We start from the raw sequence: 25,653 nt of genomic DNA on the forward strand, positions 1-25,653 counted from the left end.
TATGTATGTGTATATATAGGTATGTGTGTATATATATATATATATATATATATATATGTGTGTATGTGTATATATAGGTATGTGTGTTTATATGTGTGTATATATATTATATATATGTGTGTGTGTGTATATATAGGTATGTGTGTATATATATATATATATATATATATATGTATTTGTGTATATATATATATGTATGTATGTGTGTGTGTATATATATATATTCCCATTAGAACAATGTATTCCAGCTAGTTCACAGGCCAGCTGCTTTGTGACAGATGTGTAGAGGGTAGACACATCATTCATCTCTTCCATATCGCTGTCATAACATGAATAATGCACAGCCAGGCAGTAAGTGGCGGATGTTGTTTCCAGGCAGTGCTGTCCTTGCTGTCCATTGTCCGTGCAATCAGCAGAACTAATGTAAAATTCCATAGTGTGTGCAGACTGTGCAGCATCTGCCTATTAGGGGGCGGGCATTGTATATATAGAGAGCCCTCTATATCCCCCAGCTGCAGCTATTGACAGGAAGCCTAGGGGCGCTGGGAGGGGGAGATAGATGGAGCGGCCAATCAGCAGCCATCGTACAAACTATGAGCTGTAGGCTGCTACAGCTCAGCCAATGGCGGGCCGCCTTCCATGGTCGGCCAGGAAGAGGCTCTGCGCTGTGTTGTGCACTTGTCATTGTTCAATGTGGAGCGGTGCGGTGACAGCGGAGAGGCATGGCTCAGCCTGGTCATCAAGGAGCCTGAGGACACCACCCAGAGCGGGGATCAGGAGCCGAGGGGAGCAGCACAGCCTTCTTCTGACCATGTCAGCTCTTCATCCGGCAATATAGGTGAGCCGGCTGACTCCAGTGATGAACTCCTGAATTCCCCCCATCTGATGCTAGCTGTCTAATCGCAGCATGATTGTTGAAGTGTGACCTGCAGGTGACAGCATTGTGAATGCAGAGGATGACTGGGGCGTTGGTAACAATGCGAAGCTTTTCAAACACTTGGTGTCTGCAAAATCTTGCAGCTGGAGGCTAGAAATGTCCTGCCCAGCAGAGTATAGATCAGGGGTGGCAGGGAGTGTTCCCCAGGGGCCACATGAGGGTCTGGGGTGATCCTAATTCTGCTTCGTATGTGTTTTGAACCTGGGAAGGTCTGTAAGTATGTAAACAAACACCTGGCACTAGGAATAATAGGTACATCTGCTTATGAACTAGGTCTTGTTTAGATGGGCGGTCAGGGGGTGGTAAAAATGGGTGGCTGAGCCACAGTTTACTGATTATAAAATAGCTGGATGGGGCTGTTCACGTGCTGCAGCATTTTTAATTCAGGCTGCAGAGTTTGACAAGTGGCACCATGCCACAACTGTGCACAATGCATGGGGTGGTATTCAGGCATTATAGGGTTAAATTAGGCAGTGAGGAGGCAATATAACACCTCCCCACTGCCTGCTAAATGCCCTCTGTAAACCAGTGACTGGAAGGAGAGAGTCTGAGATCAATACAGAGGGGATCTGGAGTGAAGAACAGGTAGACGGTTCCTGCAGTTTGCAGTGTTCAGGTGGTAACACCGGAAGAACGTGGCCAGGTAGCAGAGTGAAGGCAGAGCTTCAGGACATCTCTTAGGTAATACTCTTCCACCAGAACCGAGCCACCCCGCTGTACCGATCAGCTCCTCAGGATCTCTCCTTCGAATTCTTGCACCTCTCTACATGGACATCTGTTAACCACTTGCCTGCCAGATGATTTACCCCCCCCTTAACCAGACCATTTTTTTGCTATAAGGCGCTGCATTACTTTAACTGACAATTGCGTGGTCATGCAACACTGCACCCAAATGAAATTTATGTCCCCCCCCCCCCCCCACAAATAGAGCTTTTCTTTCGGTGGTATTTGATCACCTCTGCAGTTTTTGTTTTTTGCACAAAAAAACGACAATTTTGAAATAAAAACAATAGTTTTGACTTTTTGCTGTTAAACACGTCCAGTAAAAATTTTTTTAAAAAAATCAAATTTCGTCATAAATGTAGGCCAAAGTGTATTCTGGTACATATCTTTCCTTTAATAAAAAATCACAATACCTGTAAATTAATTGGTTTACGTGAAAGTTATAGCATCTACAAATGGCAGTACATATTCTGGAATTTACATTTTTTTTATACTAGTAATGGCGGTGATCAGTGACTTATAGCAGGAATGCAGCGGGAATTCTGGCACTGGGTGGAACTGACTAACTGCCACTGACATCCCCAGGGACACTAATACAGTGATCAGTGCTAATAAAAAGCACGGACACTGTACTAATGACACTGGGCAGGAAGGGGTTAACATGAGGAACGATCAAAGGGTTAACTGTGCTGTGTGGTTTACTATGTGTGCTGTTTTTTATTTTTCTGCTTTGCAGAGAAATACAAAACAGCATGTCCTTGCTGGCAGGAGAGAGACCTGTGCTGTTGACACACAGGTCTCTCCTCTGTCAGCTTTACACGGCGATTGCCGGGTGCCAGCGGAGAATCTCCTGCTGGGACCCTGTGATTGACATGCCTAGCCACCAATGGTGGCGCGGGTAGGGTGGTGCGAACATGTGTGCCTTACCCAGAAATGCAAATCACGTATATATACAGTGGGTATAAAAAGTCTACACACCCCTGTTAAAATGTCAGGTTTCTGTGATGTACAAAAATGAGACGAAGATAAATAATTTCAGAACTTTTTCCACCTTTTTAATGTACCCTATAAACTGTACAACTCAATTGAAAAATAATCTGAAATCTTTTTTTTGGGGGGGGGGGGGGGGGGGGAAGTAAACATTAAACTAAAATATGGTTGCATAAGTGTGCACACCCTCTTATAACAGGGTATGTAGTTGTATTCAGAATTAAGCAATCGCATTCGGAATCATGTTAAATAGGGGTCAGTACACACCTGCCATCGTTTGAAGTGCCTCTGATTAACCCCAAATAAAGTTCAGCTGTTCTAGTAGGTCTTTCCTGACATTTTCTTAGTCACATCCTGCAGCAAAATCCATGGTCTGCAGAGAGCTTCCAAAGCATCAGAGGGATCTCCTTGTTAAAAGGTATCAGTCAGGAGAAGGGTACAGAAGAATTTCCAAGGCATTAGATATACCATGGAACGCTGTGAAGACAGTCATCATCACATGGAGAAAATATGACACAACAGTGACCTTACCAAGAACTGGACATCCCTCCAAAATTGATGAAAAGACCAGAAGAAAACTGGTCTGGGAGGCTGCCAATAGGCCTACAGCAAAATTAAAGGAGCTGCAGGAATATCTGGCAAGTACTGGCTGTGTGATGCATGTGAAAACAATCTCCCGTATTCTTCCTATGTCTGGGCTATGGGGTAGTGGCAAGATGGCAGCTTTTTCCTACAAAGAAAAACATCCAATCCCAGCTAAAGTTTGCAAAAACACATCTGAAGCCTCTCATAAGCATGTGGGAAAATGTATTCTGGTCTGATGAAACCAAGGTTAAACTTTTTGGCCATAATTCCAAAAGATAAGTTTGGCGCAAAAACAACACTAGACTTCACCAAAAGAACACCATACCCACCGTGAAGCATGGTGGTGGCAGCATCATGCTTTGGGGCTGTTTTTCTTCAGCTGGAACTGGGGCCTTAGTCAAGGTAGATGGATTTATGAACAGTTCCAAATACCAGTCACAATTGGCTCAAAATCTTCAGGCTTCTACTAGAAAGCTGAACATGAAGAGTAACTTCATCTTTCAGTATGACAACGACCCAAAGCATACATCCAAATCAACAAAGGAATGGCTTCACCAGAAGATGATCAAAGTTTTTTGGAATGGCCCAGCCAGAGCCCAGACCTGAATCCCATCAAAAATCTGTTGGGTGATCTGAAGAGGGCTGTGCACAGGAGATGCCCTCACAATCTGACAGATTTGGAGTGTATTTGCAAGGAAGAGTGGGCAAATATTGCCAAGTCAAGATGCGCCCCCGGCTGATAGACTTATACCCAAAATGGCTGAGTGCTGTAATCAAATCAAAAGGTGCTTCAACAAAGTATTAGTTTAAGGGTGTGCACACTTATGCAACTGTATTATTCTAGTTTGTTATTTTTACTTCCCTCCACCTAAAAGATTTCAGTTTGTTGCTCAACTGAGTTGTAGTGTAACTTATAGGTTACATTAGACGTGGAAAAAGTTCTGAAATTATTTATCTTTGTCTCATTTTTGTACATCACAGAAACCTGACATTTTAACAGGGGTGTGTAGACTTTTTATATCCACTCCTACATGATTTTGTGCCGCCCTGTAGCAGTAGTTCTACTATATGGCTGCGGGAAAGCGGTTAATGTTCCTCTCTAATCCTCCATGAGGAAGCTGATAGGCTCAGAAAGGCACACTGAAAGTGAAGGCATAGAGGGCTGGATAGCGACAGCCAAAGGGCCAAATGTGGCCTTGGGGTTTGCCCAGGTCTGATATAAAGCACAGTTGGTATTGCTGATCATTTTAGAGAGAGAGAGTTTGTGTCAAATTACTGCAAATCTGTTCTCCAACTAAGGTATGGGTTACTATGATTGCGGTCCAGTGTGTTGTGTGTGGTTTTTTTTTTTTTTTTTTTTTTTTTTTTTTTTTTATCCTTGCTTGATCATTTTCCAAATGTGCTGTATTTCTTACACCCCGTACAAGTATTTAACTCTTCCTCTGGCATCTAAGGGGAAGATGCCAAAGTGCCACTCCCCTGAGCTGAGTCAGTTTGAGCTCAATCATCAGTGGCCGGGCCAATGCAGGGTGTGAAATAACAGCCACTTCCCATCCTTCATGGTGCTGCCAACTTTTGCTGGTCTGTGGAATTTGAATGGGGTCAGGAGAGGTGATGCAACCTGGTTAAACCAGTGTGTCTTGTTTCATAATCAGCATGGGGAGACAGAGTTGGGTGTTTATTACCATCAGAACCAAAATGTGTTTTCACCTGGGAGCTAAAGTCTATAGCTCAGCAAAAAATGCTGACTATATTCTGCAACATGTTGCTTTTTATAAAGGCATTCAATCCTAATAATAAAGCATTATTATTGCAATGCTATAAACACAAACTTTACAGACTGTTAAAAAAAAACAAAGGCAAGAAGAGGGTGAAATTAATAAATCTGTATATTCTAATTTGCACATAACATCAGAGGATCATTCACATTAGAAGGGACTGTGCTGGGGGCTACTTCTATGCTGGGGGCTACTTCTAGTCCAGCTCCAATGCATACATAAGACAAAGTGTCTTGCTTCTTCTGTTGTCACTTCATGCATGCAGTTCTCTTGCAGCAAGGTAAACCACTGCCTCGCAGCATCGCTGCAGTGAATCAGTCTGCATTAAAATGTCACTTGTGACATTTCAGTAAAGTCCTGTGAAAAAAATGCTAATGCTGCACAACTGGGCATCAAACCTAGAAGATAAGGCTATACCATACCTCACTGTTTAAAATGATTGTAAAGGATCCATTTTTTTGTGTTAAATAATGAACATGTTACACTTACCACCTCAATGCAATGGTTTTGCACAAAGCAGTGCCAGTCCTCCTCTTCTCAGGTCCCCCACTGGCGCTCCAGGCTCCTCCCTCTGCGTTGAATGTTCCCATAAGATATTCTCCATTTGACACATCTTGAAGGTGGTGTCCTCACTGCTGCATTTAAGCACTGACACCATCCTGTGTATGAGCGCTAGAAAGGGGAGTATAAAGTGGTCGGAGGTGGACTCACATAGACACTTGCATTGTGCCCTAAATGGGCAGGGAAATAATATCTCTTTAACCAGTTGTGGACCGCGCACTGTAAATAAACATTACAATGCAGGCCTGTTGTGCCGGATCACATACATATATGTGATCAAGCATTTCTGTGTAGAGGGGTTGCGCGCTCCCACCATCCCCGCTGTGCTGTCATTCACTACAGCACAGACCGATCAGCAGGTCCCGGCCAATGATTTATGGCCGGGACCCACTGATCGGTGGAGGGAATGACAGTGGAGGGAATGACAGAAGAGAGCACAGTGTTGGTAAACAACACAGGGCTCTCTACAGACAGAGGTGATGTGTCTGCAGCATTTCCGGGTAGGTGGTGCGCGCTCCCATCACCGTGGCTGTGCTGTCAGCACAGGCTGATCAGCAGGTCCCGCCCAATGATTTATGGCCAGGACCCACTGATCGGTGGAGGGAATGACAGAAGAGAGCACAGTGTTGGTAAACAACACAGGGCTCTCTACAGACAGAGGTGATGTGTCTGCAGCATTTCCGGGTAGGGGGTGTGCGCTTCCATCACAGCGGCTCTGCTGTCAGCACAGGCTGATCAGCAGGTCTCTGCCAATGATTTATGGCCAGGACCTGCTGATCGGTGGAGGAAATGACAAGAGAGCACAGTGTTGGTAATCAACACAGGGCTCTCTACAGACAGAGGTTATGTGTCGGCACATTGCTTAGGAAAAGCACTACACAGTAAACCTAATAAACATTATTAATTGTAAGCTCCAAAGAGCAGGGCCCTTTAACCCCTCGTGGATTTTGTTACTGTATTGTCTCATGTTCTGTCCCCCACTATAATGTACAGCACTGAGCAAACCTTTTGGCGCTATATAAATACTGTATAATAATAATAGACACACAGCCCATTGATTGCCCCTAAATGTTAACCCCATCCTAGCCAGTGTCAATAATACAGTGACAGTGTATTTTATTAGCACTGATCACTGTGTTAGTGGCAGTTAATCCGTTCCCACAAAGTGTCAGTGTCAGATTGCCCTCCACGCTATCACAGTCCCACTATAAGTCACTAATCACCGTCATTAATAGTATTTAAAAAATAAATAATTCCAGTATATATCCCATACTCTTCAATCAAACTTTCAATCAAACCAATTAATATACACTTATTGGGATTTTTATTTTTACCAAAGACATGTAGCAGAATACATTTTAAATTTTATGAAGAAATCTGATTTAAAAACAAAACAAAAATGTTATTGGATATGTTTTTTATAGCAGAAAGTAAAAAAATATATAATTTTTTTTTTTTTTTCATTTTTCTTCTCAAAAGTTTTGGTCTTTTCTCATTTTATATAATAAAAAATGCAGTGGTGATCAAATACCCACAAAAGAAAGCTGTGTATGTATTTCATTTGGGTACAGCGTTTCATCACCGCATAATTGCCAGTTAAAGTAACGCAGTGCCGAATTGCAAAAAGTGGCCTGGTCATGAAGGGGGTTAAATTTTCCAAAGCCTAAGTGGTTAACCAGTGACAGTATCCCAACCTTTTCCAACATAAACCTACCCAGAGATGCCAAAAGTAAAGTCTGACACCAGCATCACACCAAAACTCTCAATCCCTGAGATGAAGTCAGATGGTAGGATATAATGATTATAAGTTGAAGCAGTGTTTGTTCTGGTGCTCGCCACTCAGTGACAGGAGCGAGGATGAACAGATCTCATCTCTATGAGATTTGTCGGCTTGCAGTTGCCCTAAAGGTGTTATATTTAATCTTGCAAGGAATGCAGACATTCCAAAGTAGAAAACCATAACAGCTAATTGATGTGCAAAGGAAAAAGCTCCTTTGGCAGGGTAATATTTTTTTTTCATCTGACCTTTTTCCATAGTACACATATTCAAGGTCAGATATATACAGGGCTAAAGCCCAACTCCTTGAATATTGAAAAAAACTTACTCTCACAGTGAGTGAATCTGTACCTTATTCCTTTTTCTTAAAGCAGAACTCCAGTCAAAACGTAACTGCATGGGTTAGGAACTCATTTTGTCCAGGGGCTCAGGGAAAAGCTGTACTTACCCATTCCTCCAATCCTCCAGAAAACTGCTCTCCCCCATGTCCAGCGGTGGACTGTTCCTGCCATCCTCACGTCCGGAGCTGGTCTATGGGTGCAATGACGTCAGGAACAGCCCACTTACAAGACTTCTAGGGTGGGGTGCTACATGGGTTAAGTGCTCGTTTTGGCCAGGGGTTCAGGGAAAACCTGTACTTACCCATTCCTCTGATCTTCCAGAAACCCAAGCTCCCCCATGTCCAGCGGTGGACATTTCTTGCCATGCTCATGTCCGGAGCTGATCTATGGGTGCGATGACGTCAGGAACAGCCCATTTACAAGACTGCTAGGATGGGGGGTGGCAGGAGTGGCGTGGACTGGTCTTGTGCTCAGAGTATCAGCGGCTTAGGTAAGTACATCTTTGCTTTGGGAGCCCCTAGACAAAGACAAGCACTTAAAGTGTTACTAAACCCAGGACCCTGCATTCACTGTATCTGGTTTCCCACAGTAAACAGAACATGGAAATGCAATTATTTTAGTAAATATAAACTGCTAAATACCTTTTCTCATCAGCAGTTAGAGCAGTCTTGTGAGTGCTATCGTTGTCCAGTATACGTAAACGTTAAAGCTTGTAGGAGGAGTTATAATTTTGCCCTAGGAGGATGCAGAATTTCTGACCTCTGTCTGGACAGCGCTGATTGGCCCTGTGTTGATCACATGCACCCTTCCAAGAAAAAAAAAAAAAACCTCTCTAGCAATACACACTGAACTAAGCATGTGCAGAGTGACTCCACACTGATATGTTTTCTCAGGAGATAAGAGGGGGACACTGGAAGGAGAGTATCAGAGAAGTCAGGATCAAACCTTGTTTTTACACAATGCAGTGGATTAACCCCTTAGGTTCCACAGTGAATATAACAAGCATGCTTTACTGCATATACAGACTGATTTTACTGGTGTGGGTTTAGTAACACTTTAACCCATGCAGTACGGGCACAGCCCCACTGCATGAGAAAATAATAATTTTGCCTGGAATTCTTCTTTAAGCATTGAACACACGATGAAAATATCAGACAAATGATTGTCCGTTGTGGGTTTTTTTTTTTTTTTTCTTGCATGCTAGTCCCATATCAAAAATGAAGAAGTTACTAAAGTTAAGGAAATTTTTGTAATACAGAAAACAACTTCAGAACTAATGTAATGTGTTCTTTCATTTCCAAGCATGTGCATTCTTGGTCACTCAATTATTTTTTTTTTTTTATGGATGAATACTGTACTGATTAAACGAAAATCATTCATTCTGTGATCTTGGAAAAAACAATTGTCCCTTTTGGATAATTTTGCATGAACTGTTGTGGCCAGCTCTCAAAAACTGTGTACTAATGATCAGATTATCAAACTATCGCTCCGAAAACAATATTTTCCATCTAATTTTCTCATTGTGTGTTACTGGTCCCACGCAGCTTCTCTGTAAGCTGAGACTGGCTCCAGTCATGTACAATACAGTGTTTATTATATTTATTTTATTGCAGGTACTTGTATAGGGCCGAAATTTACGCAGTGCTATATATATATATATATATATATATATATATATATATATGTGTGTGTATATATAGATTTACATTCACACTGGTCCCTAACCCTCAAGGGGTGTACAATCTAAGGTCCCTAACTCACATTCATACATACATGTACTAGGGTCAATTTCGACAGGAGCCAATTCACCTAACAGCATGTCTTTGGAGTGTGGGAGGAAACCGGAGTACCCAGAGGAAACCCACACAGGGAGAACATGCAAACTCCAGGCAGGTGATGCTGTGGTTGGGATTCGAACCAACGGCCCTAGTACTGACCCTATATTGTATGTTGAGGTAGAGAAGGAGACCCTGGAGCTGGCTGCAGTGGAGAACAGGTCAGTAACAGCCCTCAATGACCCTTTGAACTTAACCCTAAATTTAACCCTTGCAGTGTATGGGGACCCCACTGCAAGAATGAATTTTGGATGTTGCTGAAGTTTGGTTTAAATATCAATTATGTGATAGTTATTGTGTGCAAAAGCTCTCGATAAATGTGGGCAGATTTCTTGCTCTTTCAGATAGACTGCTAACTGATCAATGTTCATCTGAAACAGAATGTCCATTTGTGATTGGTCACCACGTGACCGTGTAGTAAACTCAGCTCCGTTTGTACACAAAATCAATGGGGAGTGATAGAGCATGCTTTCTTTGTTTCAAATTGTATACTCCTGCAGACCGGGTTTGTTTCTATAGAATGAACACATCATAAATATTCCAATCCATGACACCAACACCCCTCTCAAAACATGTGAAGCAATAGCACTAATATGATTGACAGTTGTCGGGGACCAGAGCACATGCACAGTGCGGAGGGGGGGGGGGTGAAGGAAAATACATAAAGACGGTTGTGAGGTGAAGAAACCCTGGTGCTCCTCTAGAGGACTATCATGCATGCGACAAATTTTGAGACTACAGCAGCACAATGAAGGGATAGATGGCACCCCATAACCGGGAGTGCCTAAAAAAAGACCCTCATGGCAGGATCACCAGGTATTATTTGAATGAAATCAGCAGCATTAGAGTGAAAACAACTTTTGAAATGTCATGAACATGTTACAGCTTATCAGAAATTGTAGTGATTGGGGTTACATCTACTTTTTAGACTATGTATAGACAGACCGCTAACATTGCTGCACCTCTGAGAAGTGATTTGTGGTGGATCACTTTTCAGATGCCTGTTTTAACCCTGCAAATGCTTCACCACCTTGTCACAACTTCATGCTTGCAGCACAGCTTCATCACTGTCCGTGCTTGCCAAACATGACAGGGGGTATCATTTTTTTTTCTGTGTACAATCCCATCTGGTTGTCTTCAGTTCAAGGTGCATTTTTCATATCTTTTACAATATAAATGTATGTAATTCTGGGTAATAACCTTCCATAACAATGAATACCAGTTTTGAAGCACCGTGTTTGTTTTAACAGCATGGCTGTGCTGCAGCAAATTGGTTTTATTACAACATATGTACTTCTTTTTTCCCTAGGGAGGCCTAGCATTTTTTTCCTCCATGAACAGAATTACTGAGTAATCTCGCTGAAATAATCTTTTTCATGTCTGGTAGAGGCAAATGCATTCTATTCAATTTATCCTAACAGCTGGATCTGTGTTGAAAGAAGCAAAGCTTGTTTAATGATTTAACTGCTGAACAAGCTACAATAATCTCTGCGCAGTAATACCTTTTTATTCTATCCAGCGCCTTTCTATTAGTGGGTCTGCATGTCATTTTACAGCTATACAGTTGGGTTCAGCAGTACAAATACAGACAAATGAAACCAGCGCTCAAATCTTCATGCCGACTAAAAGAAATTCAGAATGCCATACGGGGAGGTGCTGCCCTTCAGAGATCAGGAAATCTGGACACTGATAGACAAAAGCAGACAAGGGCGCACTCTCATCGTGAATTACCGTGGTACACCATGTGTTTATTGTGTAAACAAATATGTATACTCACAAACCAAAGGAAATTAAAGGCAGAATATGTAGTCCGCAATGGCAGTCATACAATGCTGGGCCCTTAATAGGGATAAGCTGACGCGTTTCGGGAGATGAACCCCCTTCCTCAGAGCTTAAGCTCACAATAAATACGTGGTGTACCACGGTAATGCACGATGAGAGTGCGCCCTTGTCTGCTTTTGTCTATCAGCAGTACAAATATATAAACAAGTACTCTGCTAAGGATGAGATTTTAGTACCTCTTACAGTTTTTTTTTTTTTTTTTTTTTTTTTTTTTAACCTTTAATGCATTCTATGGATTAAGATAAATGTTCTCTGCTGTTGGATCCCCCCCTCCCCCAGTCCTCGCCCTTATTCTTACCTGAGCTCCAATCCAATGATGTGCACGAGAGCAGTGGCTCTTGCTGCTGTCCCCCTCCCCACTTGGCAGATTGATAGCCGCAAGAATCATTGACTTTGCCAATGTCAAACAAAAGCTGTGACAAGGGAGTGGGGGAGAGGGGCTGAACCTTCTATCAATAGATACAGATAGGGTAGCTCAGGAGCAAGCCTACATGGGTGCCCCCATGGAAAGCCACTTTCCATGGGGGCACTTGCCAAAGAGGAGGATCCTGGAGTGCCGGAAGGGGACTCCAGAAAAGGTGGATCAGGGCTGCCGTGTGCAAAACCATTGCATAGAACAGTTAAAGTATATCATGTTTTGTTATTCAAAAAAACTGAAGGTTTATTTTTACTTTAAAGAATATGTAAACCATTGCTTCAATAACAGATACTTTGTGGTGGCTCAGCAAGGGAGTGTAGCATAGCCCTGGTATGAATGGGCCCTCGCTGACCTCCAATGTCTGGGAAGGATGGGGGTTGGGTGGGGTTATCCACTGACCACCAATGACTTGTCCTCCCAATGACCAGCAGATAGTGTACTGGGATGCCATTTATTGTGGATGCTCTCCAATGCACCTTCCCAGAACAACTTGGTGCATGTCCAGTTTGTAGTCTCAACGCAACACATATGACATAATGTGCATTAAATGCACCACAGCAGATTGCCCCCGGTGTGTATGGACCCTAAAGGTACCCACACTTCTTCCCAGGCATTGGTAGTCAATGCATTAGCCCCACTCCCTCCTTTGGCAGACTGTCCAGAAGTGAAGGAAATCTACACTGGCAGCAGAAGGGGGGACATAGATTGAAAAATATGTGATGATCTGTAGAGTGCTAGACATTTATGCGAGAGTAATGGGGGGGTCAATGAGTATGCAGTCCGTGGACAGAGCAACCTGCACAAAAATAGGCCTGGGTGTGGCAACATAGTCCAGAATGACCATTCTCCCACTTGTTCGCAGGAACAGCTGGGCACTGGGATTCTGTTGAAACCCCGGGACAATCCAGTGGAACCCAACACAATTGGGAAATGAGTTTTCATGCAGTGCCGGCTTTACCAATTGGTAGCTCCTGAATTTCAGTGCCTGCCCTCCCATTTGAAATAGCTAGATCAGCATGTTGGCGAAAACTCCATTTCCAAATGGTCTCTCCCCATCTTAAGCTGACATTTGTCATCCCCAGGACCATGACTTGAATGAGCTATGAGAAACCGGCACAGCTACCACAATGCAAGCAAGCCATGAGAACATTTCTATTTATTGTAATTTATGGTTTAAAGTTGTTCATCCGGTAATGTAATAGTCTGTTCTGTATTTTATTGGTAATTTAATTGCTAAAAGGAAAACATTTGTTCTGTCTTTTTTTTTTTTTTTTTTTGTAACAGATTTTATTTTAACTGTTGCTTAACTGCATTTTTTTATATACCTGTATAGTCATATGCAGATGTGCAAGTTGTACAGTGCTGGCTTCTACTAAATAAAAAAAAAAAAAAAAAAAAAAGAGCTCACTGTTTAAATATCCAAAGTATTTAAAAACCCAGGGGCTGACTCTCTTTCAGCTATAACTAATATATCACTTTTGCTGTCAACAGCTACATTTGGGGTAAAGGTACATTGATCCCACCACAAAAAACTGGCTATTCCAATGACCAGAAAAGCTAGTTCTTGATACAGGGATGTTGAATTTGTTTCGCCCGGGGCAGGTAGTTTGTGTGTGTGTGGTGTGTGTGTTGTTTTTTTTTTTTTTGTTTTTTTTTGTTTGTTTTTTTAAGCCCTGCTGCAAACAAGGAACAGGGCTCACCTGTCAGGTGGAAGCATTCAGGTGGCAGGGCTACTGTCGCTTGCTTCCACAGAGTGCCGGCCTCTTGTCACACCCCCCAGGTGTGTGAAACCTTCCCCACCCACTGTCTCCCGGGGCTCCGCTTGCCCATCTGCGGGTTCGGGACCAACTCACCGCCGTTGGCTAGAGGAGAGGGAGCAGAGTGGACACATCCTGACCCAGACGTGACGTTATGATGTCACTTCCAGGTCCCCGTTGAGCAGATGTATGTAATGGGGTGCAATGTGGAGTACAGGGGAGACATCCAGGGTCTTTTAAACCTTGGAGGTCTCAGAGAACCTGTAATCAAAAATCATCACATAGTCCCCTATGTGATGGAAATATATATTATTATTATTATTTTTTTTTTAATTGTAGAAAAGGAAAGTTACACCCAAGAACATAACATCCCCCCCCCACATATACGCACGTACAAATGTAAAAACACATTCTGGGGTGCCCACGCATGAAAATGTTGATTGTGATGCACATGTTACATATCACCGCAAATGCCAGAATGAGAGCAATAATTCTAGCACCCGACCTCTTCTGTCACACTAAACTGATGACCTCAAGGAGCTTTAAAAGTGTCGCCTACAGAAAATATAGGGTACTGAAGTTCGTCGCCATTTCACGAGCGCGCACAAATTAAACGTTTGACGTGTTGGGTATCTATTTACTCGGTGCAACCTCATCTTTTATATTTTACAAAAAAAGTAGGGTAATTTATTGCGCTTGTGCGCTAAAATTGACTTACTTGTATTTTTTACTGAATATCATGCGACATAAAAAATTGGAACTACCACAATTTTATTCTCCAGGGTCTCTGCTTTCAGAAAATATATAATGTTTGGGAGTTTTCTGTAATCTTCAGGCCTAAAATAATTTTTTTTTAAACGTGTGCAAAAAGTCACCATAATGCCCCTTTTTGTTTTTAAAAGCCCCAGACATTCCTAAAATCACCTCCAATCTAAATACGGTTTTGGTTAAAATGTATTTTTTTTTTTTTTTATCTGGATAAGTAGATTGGGACACCAATTTAGTCCCCAAACAAGTAGTTTTCAAAAATTTCTACATCCCTGTGATGCCAGCCATAGTTTAGAGCCTACATTGTAAGAAGTTACTTTTTCACAGAACTGTACATTATGAGAAATTATTTAGCTCATTCCTGATTTTTTATTTATTTATTTTTTTTTGGTGTGCATATTTGTCACACTAAAATAGATCAGATCATCAAACAAAATTTAATATTACACAAAGATAACCTGAGTAAATACAAAATGCAGTTTTTAAAATGATTATTTCATTTATTAAGGGACTAAAACACTGTCCAAACCTGCCTGGCCCTATGTGAAACAGTATAATTGCCCCCTAAACCTAATAACTGGTTGTGCCACCCTCGGTGGCAACAACTGCAGTCGCGCATTTGCGATAACTGGCAATGAGTCTTTCACATTGCTGTGGATGAATTTTGTCTTCTTTGCAGAATTATTTTAATTCAGCCACATTGGAGAGTTCTCGAGCATGCTAGTTTAAGGTCATGCAGCAGCATCTCAGTCAGATTTAAGTCCAGACTTTTGACTAGACAACTCCAAAACCTTAATTTTGTGGGTTTTTCCATTCAGAGGTGGACTTGCTGGTGTGTTTCAAATCATTGTCCTGCTGCATAACCCAAGTGCGCCTGAGCTTCAGGACCCGAACTGATGACTGGACATTCTCCTTTTTAGGATTTTTTGGTTGGGTACAGAATTCATGGTTCCATCAATTATGGCAAGTTGTCCAGGTCCTGAAGCTGCAAAGCATTTCACTACCACCTCCATGTTTGTTGATATGATGATCTTTTTATGAAATGCTGTTTCAGATGTAACAAGACACACACCTTCCAAATAGTTCAAATTTTGACTTCAGTCCACAGAATATTTGCCCAAAAGTCTTGGGGATAATCAAGATGTTTTTTGCCAAATGTGAGATGAGCCTTTGTGTTCTTTTTGGTCAGCAGTGGCTTTCGTCTTGGAACTCTCCCATGGGTGCCATTTTTGCTCAGTCTTTCTTGTTGTTGAATGATGAACACTGACCTTAACTGAGGCAAGTGAGGCCTGCAGTTCTTTAGATGTTCTGGGTTCTTTCATAATCTCCTGGATGAGTCGTTGTCGTGCTCTTGGAGTAATTTTGGTAAGCCCGCCACTCTTGGGAAGGTTCACCACAATTCCAAGTTTTTCTCCATGTGATAAAGACTCTCACTGTGGTTTGCTGGAGTCCCAAAGCCTTAGAAATGGCTTTGTAACCCTTTCTAGGCTGATGCATGTCAATTACTTTTTCTCATCTGTTCTTGAATTTAGATTGCGGCATGACGTGTTGCTTTTTGAGATCTTTTACTGTGCTTCACTTTGTCAGACAGCTTCTATTTAAGTGATTTTTTTGGATTCAACAGGTCTGGCAGTAATGTGGACTGGGTGTGGCAAGTGAAATTTTACTCAGCTTTACAAAAAATGTGTTTAATCACAGTTCATTCATGGTTTAGCAAGGAGGGGGGCAATTACTTTTACACATAAGGTCAGGCAGGTTTGGACAGCTTTTTTTCCCCTTAATAAAAGCTGCATTTTTAATTTATTTGAGTTATCTTTGTGTAATATTAAAATCTGTTTGATATGAATCATTTAAGTGTGACATTCAGGAAGGGGGCAAATACTTTTTTAAACCTGGCTGCAAGCCCAGTGGATTTAGGGAAACATTGGCATTGTTAATCAGTAAAAATGTAATATGCCTGCTATTGGCACTCATATTTCCGTGTTGTTTTTCAGATGTCACAACTGCCATTTGGAGAGAAGCACTGTTTCCTTATATTAAGCTATGCAACTGAAAATGAAACATCCAGGACCATTTCCTGTGTCTGACATCTCAGGAAGAAGCAATATTTGGGTGTAAGCTGTATATCTTGGGAGCCATACCATGTATTTAACATTCTCCAGAAAATCTGTGTCACAGAAACTGAGCATTTTACTTCTTGCCTTTGGTTTTGTTTGGGGATTGATGTTGCTACGCTACACGTTTCAGTATCCTAGGCATCAGAGCAGCTCAGAGCTCCGACAGCAGATATTAGACCTGAGCAGAAGATATGTCAAGGCCTTAGCTGAAGAGAATAAGGATCTTGTAAATGGTGGGAATGGAGGATCCATGGCAGGATATGGTAGGTAGACGAAAACTTGTTTGACATTTCATTAATCCTGAAATAAAGTTGCATTTATAAATGATATGGCATCCAGGAACAACACATGGTGCTATAACGTGATGGAACAGGATTAAACAAATCTAAAGGTCTGTAATAATAAAATGCTACAGTGAGCGCTCTATAATATAAGCAGCTGAACATTCAAGGAAACCACATAAAACCTTATGAAAATAGCATAAAATATAAAATGCAGCGCTAAAAGGTCAAATAAAAGGTACCAATAATAAACAATCAATGATTAGTGAAATTAATTCCTGTGATGGTGCTTCCTACGTTCCCACTGCATATGGTATAAATGCGCACTAACCAGACGCCCTTGTGTGGTGAAGATGGATCCGGAGTGCCAGAGATCCCCTTTAGGGATATGTGGGTAAGAAATCCTGGGTGACAAGTCATTCCCCTCTCTGGAGCTGATAGGTGGATCACAGCAGGGCTTTGAAAGTGGAAACGTTCCTCACAGGAGACCAAGGGAAATACTCATAGTGTAGTATTATTGGTAGAAGCTTTATTTAACAAAAATTGTAGGTATATGGGTGAAATAGGTCACAACAGTGTCAGATACATGCGAGTGACTGAGCATCCAAAATCAAAGATGGCCGCCGGGCCTCCATGTGGCACCGGCGGCGTGATGTCACGACATCCTGGGCTCCACCTAAATCTAAAGGTCCAAATGGCCAATATACCAGAAAACTATTTTTTCATATAGGACTCAAAGTACATTCCACATTCACAGTTAAATGTAATTGTTGGATTATCACACATTGAGGCTGCCCATAAAACATCAGAAACCTGGTACCTGCTCTTCATCCAGACTGCCTTCAACTAGTGGAAAGGGTTGTTGTAAGTAGTTGATTACTAGTCAGTACACTGGTACTGACTAGTAATCCTGATGGTTGAGCCACATTTTTACCACCCCCGCTTAAGTTGCAAAGGCAGCCAGAAGGGTTTGTATACTTTCCACAGCTGTGACTCTTTGCTTCTCACCCCTATCTCAACCCCCCCCCCCCCCTGTCTTGTTGGTGAGCTGTACCACCCATGGAAGGCAACCTCAGATGCTATCTGAAAGGGAATCCACTGCAAATTGCCCTTCAGAAGGCAATGTTTATGCAAACGAGCCCTAAGAGTCAGTTTCTGACTTTAGACGTACATTTTATAGAGTATTTGAGTACTATGGGTGTGCCTTGTACTGTATGTTTACTCTGGCTGCACAATGTGTTCTAAAGCTTCTACTGATAGTCTATGTTCCTTTATATTCATTGGAGCACAGTGGAGACAGGCAGGGTCTTTTAAAGTGTTGCCTACAGAAAATATAGGGTACTGAAGTTTGTCGCCATTTCACCGATACACGCAAATTTTAAGGTTTGACATGTTGTGGTATCCATTTACTCAACACAACCTCCTCTTTTATATTTTACCAAAAATTGGGTAATTTATTGCGTTCTTGTGTCCCCTTAAAATTAACTTTAAAATTAACTTTAGTGTGGTTTTTTTTTTTTTTGTTTTATTGAAATTTTTGCATTTCCTAGACCTTTACGGTAATGTCCTGTGACTTTAAAAAACTGGAAATAATACTATTTTATTCTATAGGGTGTCTGCTTTTAGAAACTATAGAATATTTTGGAGATTTAATATTATCTTCAGGCCTAAAATGATTTTTTTAAACGTGAAAAAAAAGGCTCTGGCAGCGAAAGGGTTCACCTCCAGGCAGTGGTGTATTTAGGTTTTCTGCTGCCCTAGGCAACACAAAAATTGAACGCCCTCCTCCCCGGCGTAGAGAGCCTGACCAACACCAGACCCCACCCCCCCCCCCCACGGAGAGAGCCTGACAGTGACCAACAACACCCCTGCCCCATCACCCCCCCCCCCCCACCCACCGAGAGAGCCTTTCACTAACACCCACCTCCCTGGCGACAAAGAGGCACTCACCTTTACAGTTCTGGACATCCCTGGGTACGACAGTTGTGCTCTGCATACACCATCAAGCAACCCGCAGCCTCTTTCAGATCCCATCTTGTCCCCATGCTGCATATGTCCCTTCTTCCAGGGGGCATTGCTGCCCCCCTAAAAAATGCCGCCCTAGGCAAATGCCTTGTTTGCCTTGTGGTAAATACCTGCTTCCAGGAATATGTTTGCAATATAACATGTATCTTATCCTACAGCGGCTCTGCAATCCAAGCCCTGTGTCACACTGACAGTCTACAGGAGTCCTGCATTAGAGATGAGCGAATTATTCAAAAATTCGATTCGGCTGATTCGCCGAATTTGCGGGAGAAATTTGATTCAATGCAAATTTATTCGCTGCGAATTTAACTTATTAAAAGGGTTTCTAGGCTTCAGAGAGCTTTTATATTAGTGCAGAACACTGTACCTTTAATTTAAATGCCCTTGGAGTCTGCTGGGGAAGAGAAATAATACTGTCAGTCAGTATGACATGCAGATGAGTGCCGTCGATCTTAGAATCACCGCACACTTCACTCATTTGGGCAGTCACGGGGCACGACGAAGAAGAAGAAGAAGAATGAAAAGAAGAAGAAGAATGAGAAGAATGAAAAGAAGAAGAATGAGAAGAATGAAAAGAAGAAGAATGAGAAGAATGAAAAGAAGAATGAAAAGAAGAAGAAGAAGAATGAAAAGAAGAAGAAGAATGAAAAGAAGAAGAAGAATGAAAAGAAGAAGAAGAATGAAAAGAAGAAGAAGAAGAATGAAAAGAAGAAGAAGAAGAATGAAAAGAAGAAGAAGAAGAATGAAAAGAAGAAGAAGAAGAATGAGAAGAAGAAGAAGAAGAATGAAAAGAAGAAGAAGAAGAAGAAGAAGAATGAAAAGAAGAAGAAGAAGAAGAAGAATGAAAAGAAGAATGAGGAGAAGAAGAATGAAAAGAAGAATGAAAAGAAGAAGAATGAAAAGAAGAAGAATTCCAGTACAGCAAAAAGTGTATCTGCAGAGAGCTCCGCTATTTCTGACAGTTCTCTGACAGTTCCTTCACATTTACAGCGGTTGAAACATTGTATCTATTTATTTCCGAAATAAAAACATCTGTATCCTAAATGGAAACAAATAGATACAATGTTTCAACCGCTGTAAATGTGAAGGAACTGTCAGAAATAGCGGGAAAAATTTGATTCGTGCATCCGAAGTTTGCTAAAATTCGGATTCGGTGCGAATCGAATTTTTCCTAATATTCGAAACGAATTCCACTTCGCCAAGTTCGATTCGCTCATCTCTATCCTGCATTTCACCAGCGATCTACTGATCTCTGGTGCAATGCTTTCCAGGCTCCAAAAAAAAAATAGTAAATGGAAATATAAAATATAAATATATATATATATATACAGTACACTGTTAACCTTTTGCCTCAAATGTTAATCCCTTCCTGCCCAGTGTCATTAGTAGAATGTCAGTGCTTTTTATTAGCACTGACCACTGTATTAGTGTCACTGGGGATGTCATTCAGCGTCAGTTCTCACCCAGTGTCAGAATGCTCGCCATAAGTTGCTGATCGCCGTCATTACTAGTATTAAAAAAGAAAAAAAAAATTACTGTATATACTGCCATTTATAGACACTAACTTTCATGTAAACCAATTAATATACACTTTTTGGGATTTATTTTTAGCAAAGACGTAGCAGAATACATTTTGGCCTAAATTTATGAAGAAATTTTGTTTTTTTAAAATGGTTTTTATTGGATATGTTTTACAGCAAAAAGTCAAAAACGTTTTTTTTTTTTTTTCAAAATAGTCAGTCTTTTTTTGTTTATAGCACAAAATAAAAGCAGGGTGATCAAATACCACCGAAGCTCCTTATTTGTGGGGAAAAAAATGACATAAATATCATTTATGTACAGCATTGCATGACCGCGCAATTGCCAGAGTAATGCAGCGCCGTATAGCAAAAAATGGCCTGGTCAGGAAGGAGGGCAAATGGCTAAAGGTGAATGTACCCTTTAACTGAGCGGACACCGGAGTTTGATTTGGCTGCTTGGCATACGCTTGTACTGAGCACCCAAGTGCTTCTGTGTAACCTGAAGGAATACGTTTTTTTTTTTTTTTTCTGTTTATTTAGGCCGGCTACACATTTACTCGCTCAGCAGATGTGCTTCTGCTGAGTGTTAAGAGAGCCCAACACTCCCCTTTCCTGCAAGGTCTCTACCCTCCCTGCTAGTCCCTGGGTGTGGTGCTGGAGACAGGTAGGGAGGTGAGTAGGAGATAAACAGGAGATAAAAAAAAAATGTAATTCCCGATAAAGTCCCAAGTAGCTTGTTATGAGAGATGGGAAGTAGATTGGGAGTCCGATTTTTGTCCCTTGGACAAGTAATTTTTAAAAAATTTCCACACCCCCTGGTACTGTAGTTTGTAAACTCTAACTTTCACACAGACTAAATAATATACACTGATTTGGGCTATTTTTACCAAAGAAGTGTTGCAGATTAAACTTTGGCCTAAGTTTATGAAAGATTACTAATTTGCAAAATTAAATTAAAAAAAAAGTGTCTTTTTTTTATCAAAAAGTTCAGTATTTTTTCATATAGCAAAAAATAAAAATTCCAGTGGTGAATAAATATCAGCAAAAAAAGCTCTATCTGTCTCAAGAAAAATGCTGTGTTGCATGACCTGAGTAATTGTCTGTGAAAGTGTTTAACATATACAGTCAGTTTTACCTGACCCCCCCCCCCCCCCCCCCCGTCATTCGTCTCTTCAGTACACGTAAATTGTAGGTTTTTTTTTTTTTTTGTCATGTATTAATCAGATTTTTCCTTTCAATCCCAAACAGCTGATTTGAAGAGGACAATTGCAGTTCTTCTGGGAGATATCCTGGAACGCCTCGGGAAGCTAGAAAACAAAATTGACTATTTTATTGTGAATGGATCATCCAGTAACAGTACTAACAGCACCACTGGGAATCCAGTTTTAACTACTAGCAAACGCATCCCAGCCACTGGAAAGAGATGATATCAACAAAGAAACCAAGTATTCCTTGCCAAGCTGACCGAAAAGATTCCACCACAACCTCTCCAGCTATAATAATGGGTATAATAAACTGTTATTTCAAGAGCTTTAATATGAGGAAAGACTGCGCTAATGTCAAGTGTTTAGCACTTGTCACAATTTAAGCATACCTGGCCATATTTTTTTTTAACAATAGGGTATGTTTTCTATATGAGTGAATTTTATTATTCTGTTTTAATTTGCTCTAGATTATATACTTTAGTACTGTTTACTGATAACAGAAAAGAAAATATTTTGAACCTGTTGTACAGAAGTGTATACTTGTAGTATAATATATTTTGCTACTCCAGAGTGTTTTATGTTTAAAGAATAAGTGCACTTTAAAAAACCCTTAGCCCTGAGTTATTAAGCTGTGATAGCATTTAAGGTACTTGCAGCAGTTCTTACAGTTAGGTTGGTGGATGGGGAGCAGTGAAACCACTAGTTTTTACTGCCCACTGGCCACTTATGTGAACAAGGCCTTAAAGTGGTTGTCAACCTCAGACATGAAATCTGAACAAAGCATATCTCTTTATAGTGAGCACTTTTTTCAATCCAGAGCACTGTAATTTCTGTCTGCTGCTTTGTTCCTCTGCTATCTGCGTGAGTCACTTCTGACAAGTTTTCCTGACGCCAAGAGAAAAAAGGTGACATGGGAGGGAGTTCCAGCACACAGCCTGTGATTGGCAGTCTCAGCTCTGTTCCTGTGTGAAGGTGGGTTTGTCCCTTCCCTCCAATCTGGTCTCACTGAGCTCTGCAGAGTGTAACTTCAGCTCCCCACCCCCACCTTCTGAAAAAACTATAAAGCCCCCAATAAAAAGATGGCTTAAAGAACGCCTAGTGTCACTGTAGTGTCCTCTGCCCCCGTTCACTCCCCCCATAGGAGTGTCCTCTCTCCCTTCACATCACAACCCCCCCCCCCCCTTCACTGTAGTGTTTTCTTCCCCCTTCTCATACCCCCCCCCCCTTTCACATTGTATTGTGCTCCCCCTCCCCCATCCATCCCATGGCAGTGTCCTCTGCCCTGTACACCCAAAGCAGTGTCCTCTTGCCCCCATAGCAGCATTCTCATCCCCCCCAGCAGTGTACTTTGCTCCCCTAACATAATCCACTGACACAAACACAGCACTGTTTAGGTAAGAATCCCCTACCTCTTTAGAAGGGATGTACAGACAGCAAAGCAAAGAGTGGGAGGCTCGGGACGGAGTGTGGGAGCAGGAGCAGCAGGAGTTAAATTTTCATATCAACAAGCTGGTGATTGGTTAGTTGCTAATACTGCCCAACTTCCTAGCAACCAATCACATCCTTGTTAACTGCAGCAGCTCCCGCCCTCCGTCCAGTACTGTATTGTCTCCCGCTCTCATCTCTGCTGTGAAGATGAGGAAGGTGAAGGCTGAGGGGAAGGACTGGCAAAGCTGCGTTCGTGTTCCGCCTGTCGGCTGCCCGGGGTCCACAGGTAGATCGCAGTTGACGGGTTGCCGACCACCAGTGTTTAAATTCTGTACCTTAAATGGATGTAGAGAAGAGAATACTGGAGATAAAAAAGTACAACGTATGTAAGAGGATTTGTTTTGCTGTCTCTCACCTGAAGCTAGTCACTTCACTAGGTACATGTTAGAATTTGCAACCACTTTAAAGTGCACTCCTAAACTGGCTTTTTAGCCAATAATATGATGTTTTATGCCTTGGGCACCATTTAGCACTGCGTAAGTGACAATGCAGCGTTCTGCATCGAGGACCTTCACCCATATAACATCTAGACAGCAAATCAAGCATGTTTGCAAGGTTTATCCTTCTGCTTTTCTCTTCTTTCCCTTTTAACCACTTCCTGACCGGCCGTTGTATATAAATGGCCGGAGGGTGGCAGTGCAGGGTTGGGTGGCCGTTTATAAACGGCCTCCCCACACCCTGCTTGTGCGCGCTCCCTGGAAGCGCGCAGCACCGCGATCCGGTGCCACAGTGAAACACCGATCGTCGGACGGGACCTCTGTACGAGGTCCCTATCATGTGATCACTGATTGGCCAAGCAGTGATCACATGCAAAGTAGCAAGCAAGATGTCACTTGTGACATCATTGCTTACTACGTGTGAATTCTGTGAATGATCACAGAGGTCACATGGTACAAGGCTATTCACAACAGCCTTGTACCATGTGACAAGCTGTGACCAATCACAGCTCATTCTGTATTTCTCAATGACTGCAAGAATGCAGACAGAGAGAAAGAGAAATGATTGCTTTTACACCCATATAGGATGTAAAAGCAATCAGTGTAGAAAAAAAAAAAAACCTTCATCACCCCCCACAAGTAGTAAAGTGTCACCATGGTGACACTGTACTGCTAGGGTGACAGTATGTAGAAATAAAAAATAATAATATAAAAATATTTAAAAATTATAATAACTAATTTGGATTTTTTTTTTTTTTTTTACTAAAAAGATAACTGAATACATTTTGGCCAAGATTTATGATGAAATATTATTTATTTGCAAAATTTTAAAAAAAACAAACCACTTTTTTCAAAATTTTTGGACTTTCATTTACATAGCAAAAAAAATAAAAATCCCAGCAGTGAATAAATACCACCAAAATAAAGCTTTATCTGTCTCAAAAAAAATGGTAAAAAAATTATTTGGGTACAGTGTGGCATGACCGCGCAATTGTCATTCAAAGTGTGTAGTGCTGAAAGCTGAAAATTGCCCTGGTCAAGAAGGGGGTAAAAGTGTCCGGTCTGGAAGTGGTTAAGAGCAGTGCTAGAATCTTCAAGGGTCCTTCTAGGTTAGATTTCCTTGTATTTACCTAAAGCCAAAACTGGTCAGGATTTTTTTTTTCTTTTTTTAACATCTGTGTTCCATTTTGATTTCTCTTCACTTCCTGTCCTATACACACAACAATATGTTATTGTAAAGCTCTCCAAAGTAAGGGAAATCCCTTCTTGGAAAGTTGTCACCAGAACATATGTCCCCATTGGAAGATTTTCTCTTTATTTCTGTTAAGCCTTTCTACTCATAGTAACTGTGATCACCAGGACAAATAGAGAGGGTGGGGACACAGACAACACCGAAATCCGGACAGAGGTTCTAACTCATCACCACCTAATCCGAAGCATAACAGTCCACATACACTTGGATCTCCCACCAGTGTCTAGGGCACTACATTGTTTGCCTTATGGGATTTTGTACCTGATGGAAGCTGCATCTTCTCATTGCTGGTTAATACACGAAGTGGGGTGTACGTAGATGTTTAAAGTCCCTTTCTGTTCTACCTCCCAAGCATCCCTATTGGTCCTCTAATGTCATGGTCAACCTCATTAAACCATAGGAAAGCTAGGGTTGAGATTTGCATACAATTTCAGCTGTCTGTATATATGAATCTGACTATGGTTTTTTTTTCTGAATCCAGTCACTGCTTTTGCATTTTTCTTTTTTTTTTTTTTTTTTTTTTTTCCTGCTATATTGGATGTTTTTTTCTTTCCTTGAGGCTTTGAATTAACAAAATATGTGCATCAGCATAACACTGATAATTTGTATCTGAAAAGTACACTTATCCTTTAAAAACAAAGATTTCTTGAACGTGTGACCCAAAGAATGTATTTATTTGCACTATTTGTTAATGCATAACCATAGAAGACTTGCTGTACTGCTTATTATTTTTATGAGCTCACGTGACAAATAAAAGGAAAATTGCAGGTTGTCATATTTTAACGAGATCTGACATTTGAAACGTCTCAGTTACGAAATAATGTCTTTATAGGTGACTCAATCTGTATGTGTGCGTATATATGTATATTATTAATATACAGGATTTATATAGCGCCAACAGTTTGCTCAGTGCTTTACAATATAATGGGAGACAATGCGGGGCCCTGCTCCTTGGAGCTTACAATCTAGGATGGATATATATACATACACACACATATATATATATATGTGTGTGT

The 25,653-nt window shown here is 41.4% G+C and overlaps 1 protein-coding gene across 2 annotated transcripts; it reads left to right on the forward strand.

The window, feature by feature from the left end:
- The first annotated feature begins 651 nt into the window (after positions 1-651).
- On the forward strand, positions 652-25,423 carry CCDC126 (coiled-coil domain containing 126). Of its 2 annotated transcripts, XM_089673204.1 has the most exons (4): positions 652-838; positions 8,014-8,182; positions 16,307-16,692; positions 21,504-25,423. In XM_089673204.1, exons 3-4 carry the CDS (start codon positions 16,455-16,457, stop codon positions 21,680-21,682), a joined length of 417 nt encoding a protein of 138 aa, XP_089529330.1. In that variant the 5' UTR covers positions 652-838; positions 8,014-8,182; positions 16,307-16,454; the 3' UTR covers positions 21,683-25,423. The 2 variants fall into 2 exon arrangements, with proteins under 2 accessions (XP_089529330.1, XP_089529329.1); XM_089673203.1 differs by lacking the exon at positions 8,014-8,182.
- The last annotated feature ends 230 nt before the right edge of the window (positions 25,424-25,653 follow it).

Source organism: Staurois parvus, unplaced genomic scaffold (genome assembly GCF_062004578.1).
Source record: "Staurois parvus isolate SC_StPar_1 unplaced genomic scaffold, SC_StPar_1.0 ptg000136l, whole genome shotgun sequence".
Classification (NCBI taxonomy): domain Eukaryota; kingdom Metazoa; phylum Chordata; class Amphibia; order Anura; family Ranidae; genus Staurois; species Staurois parvus.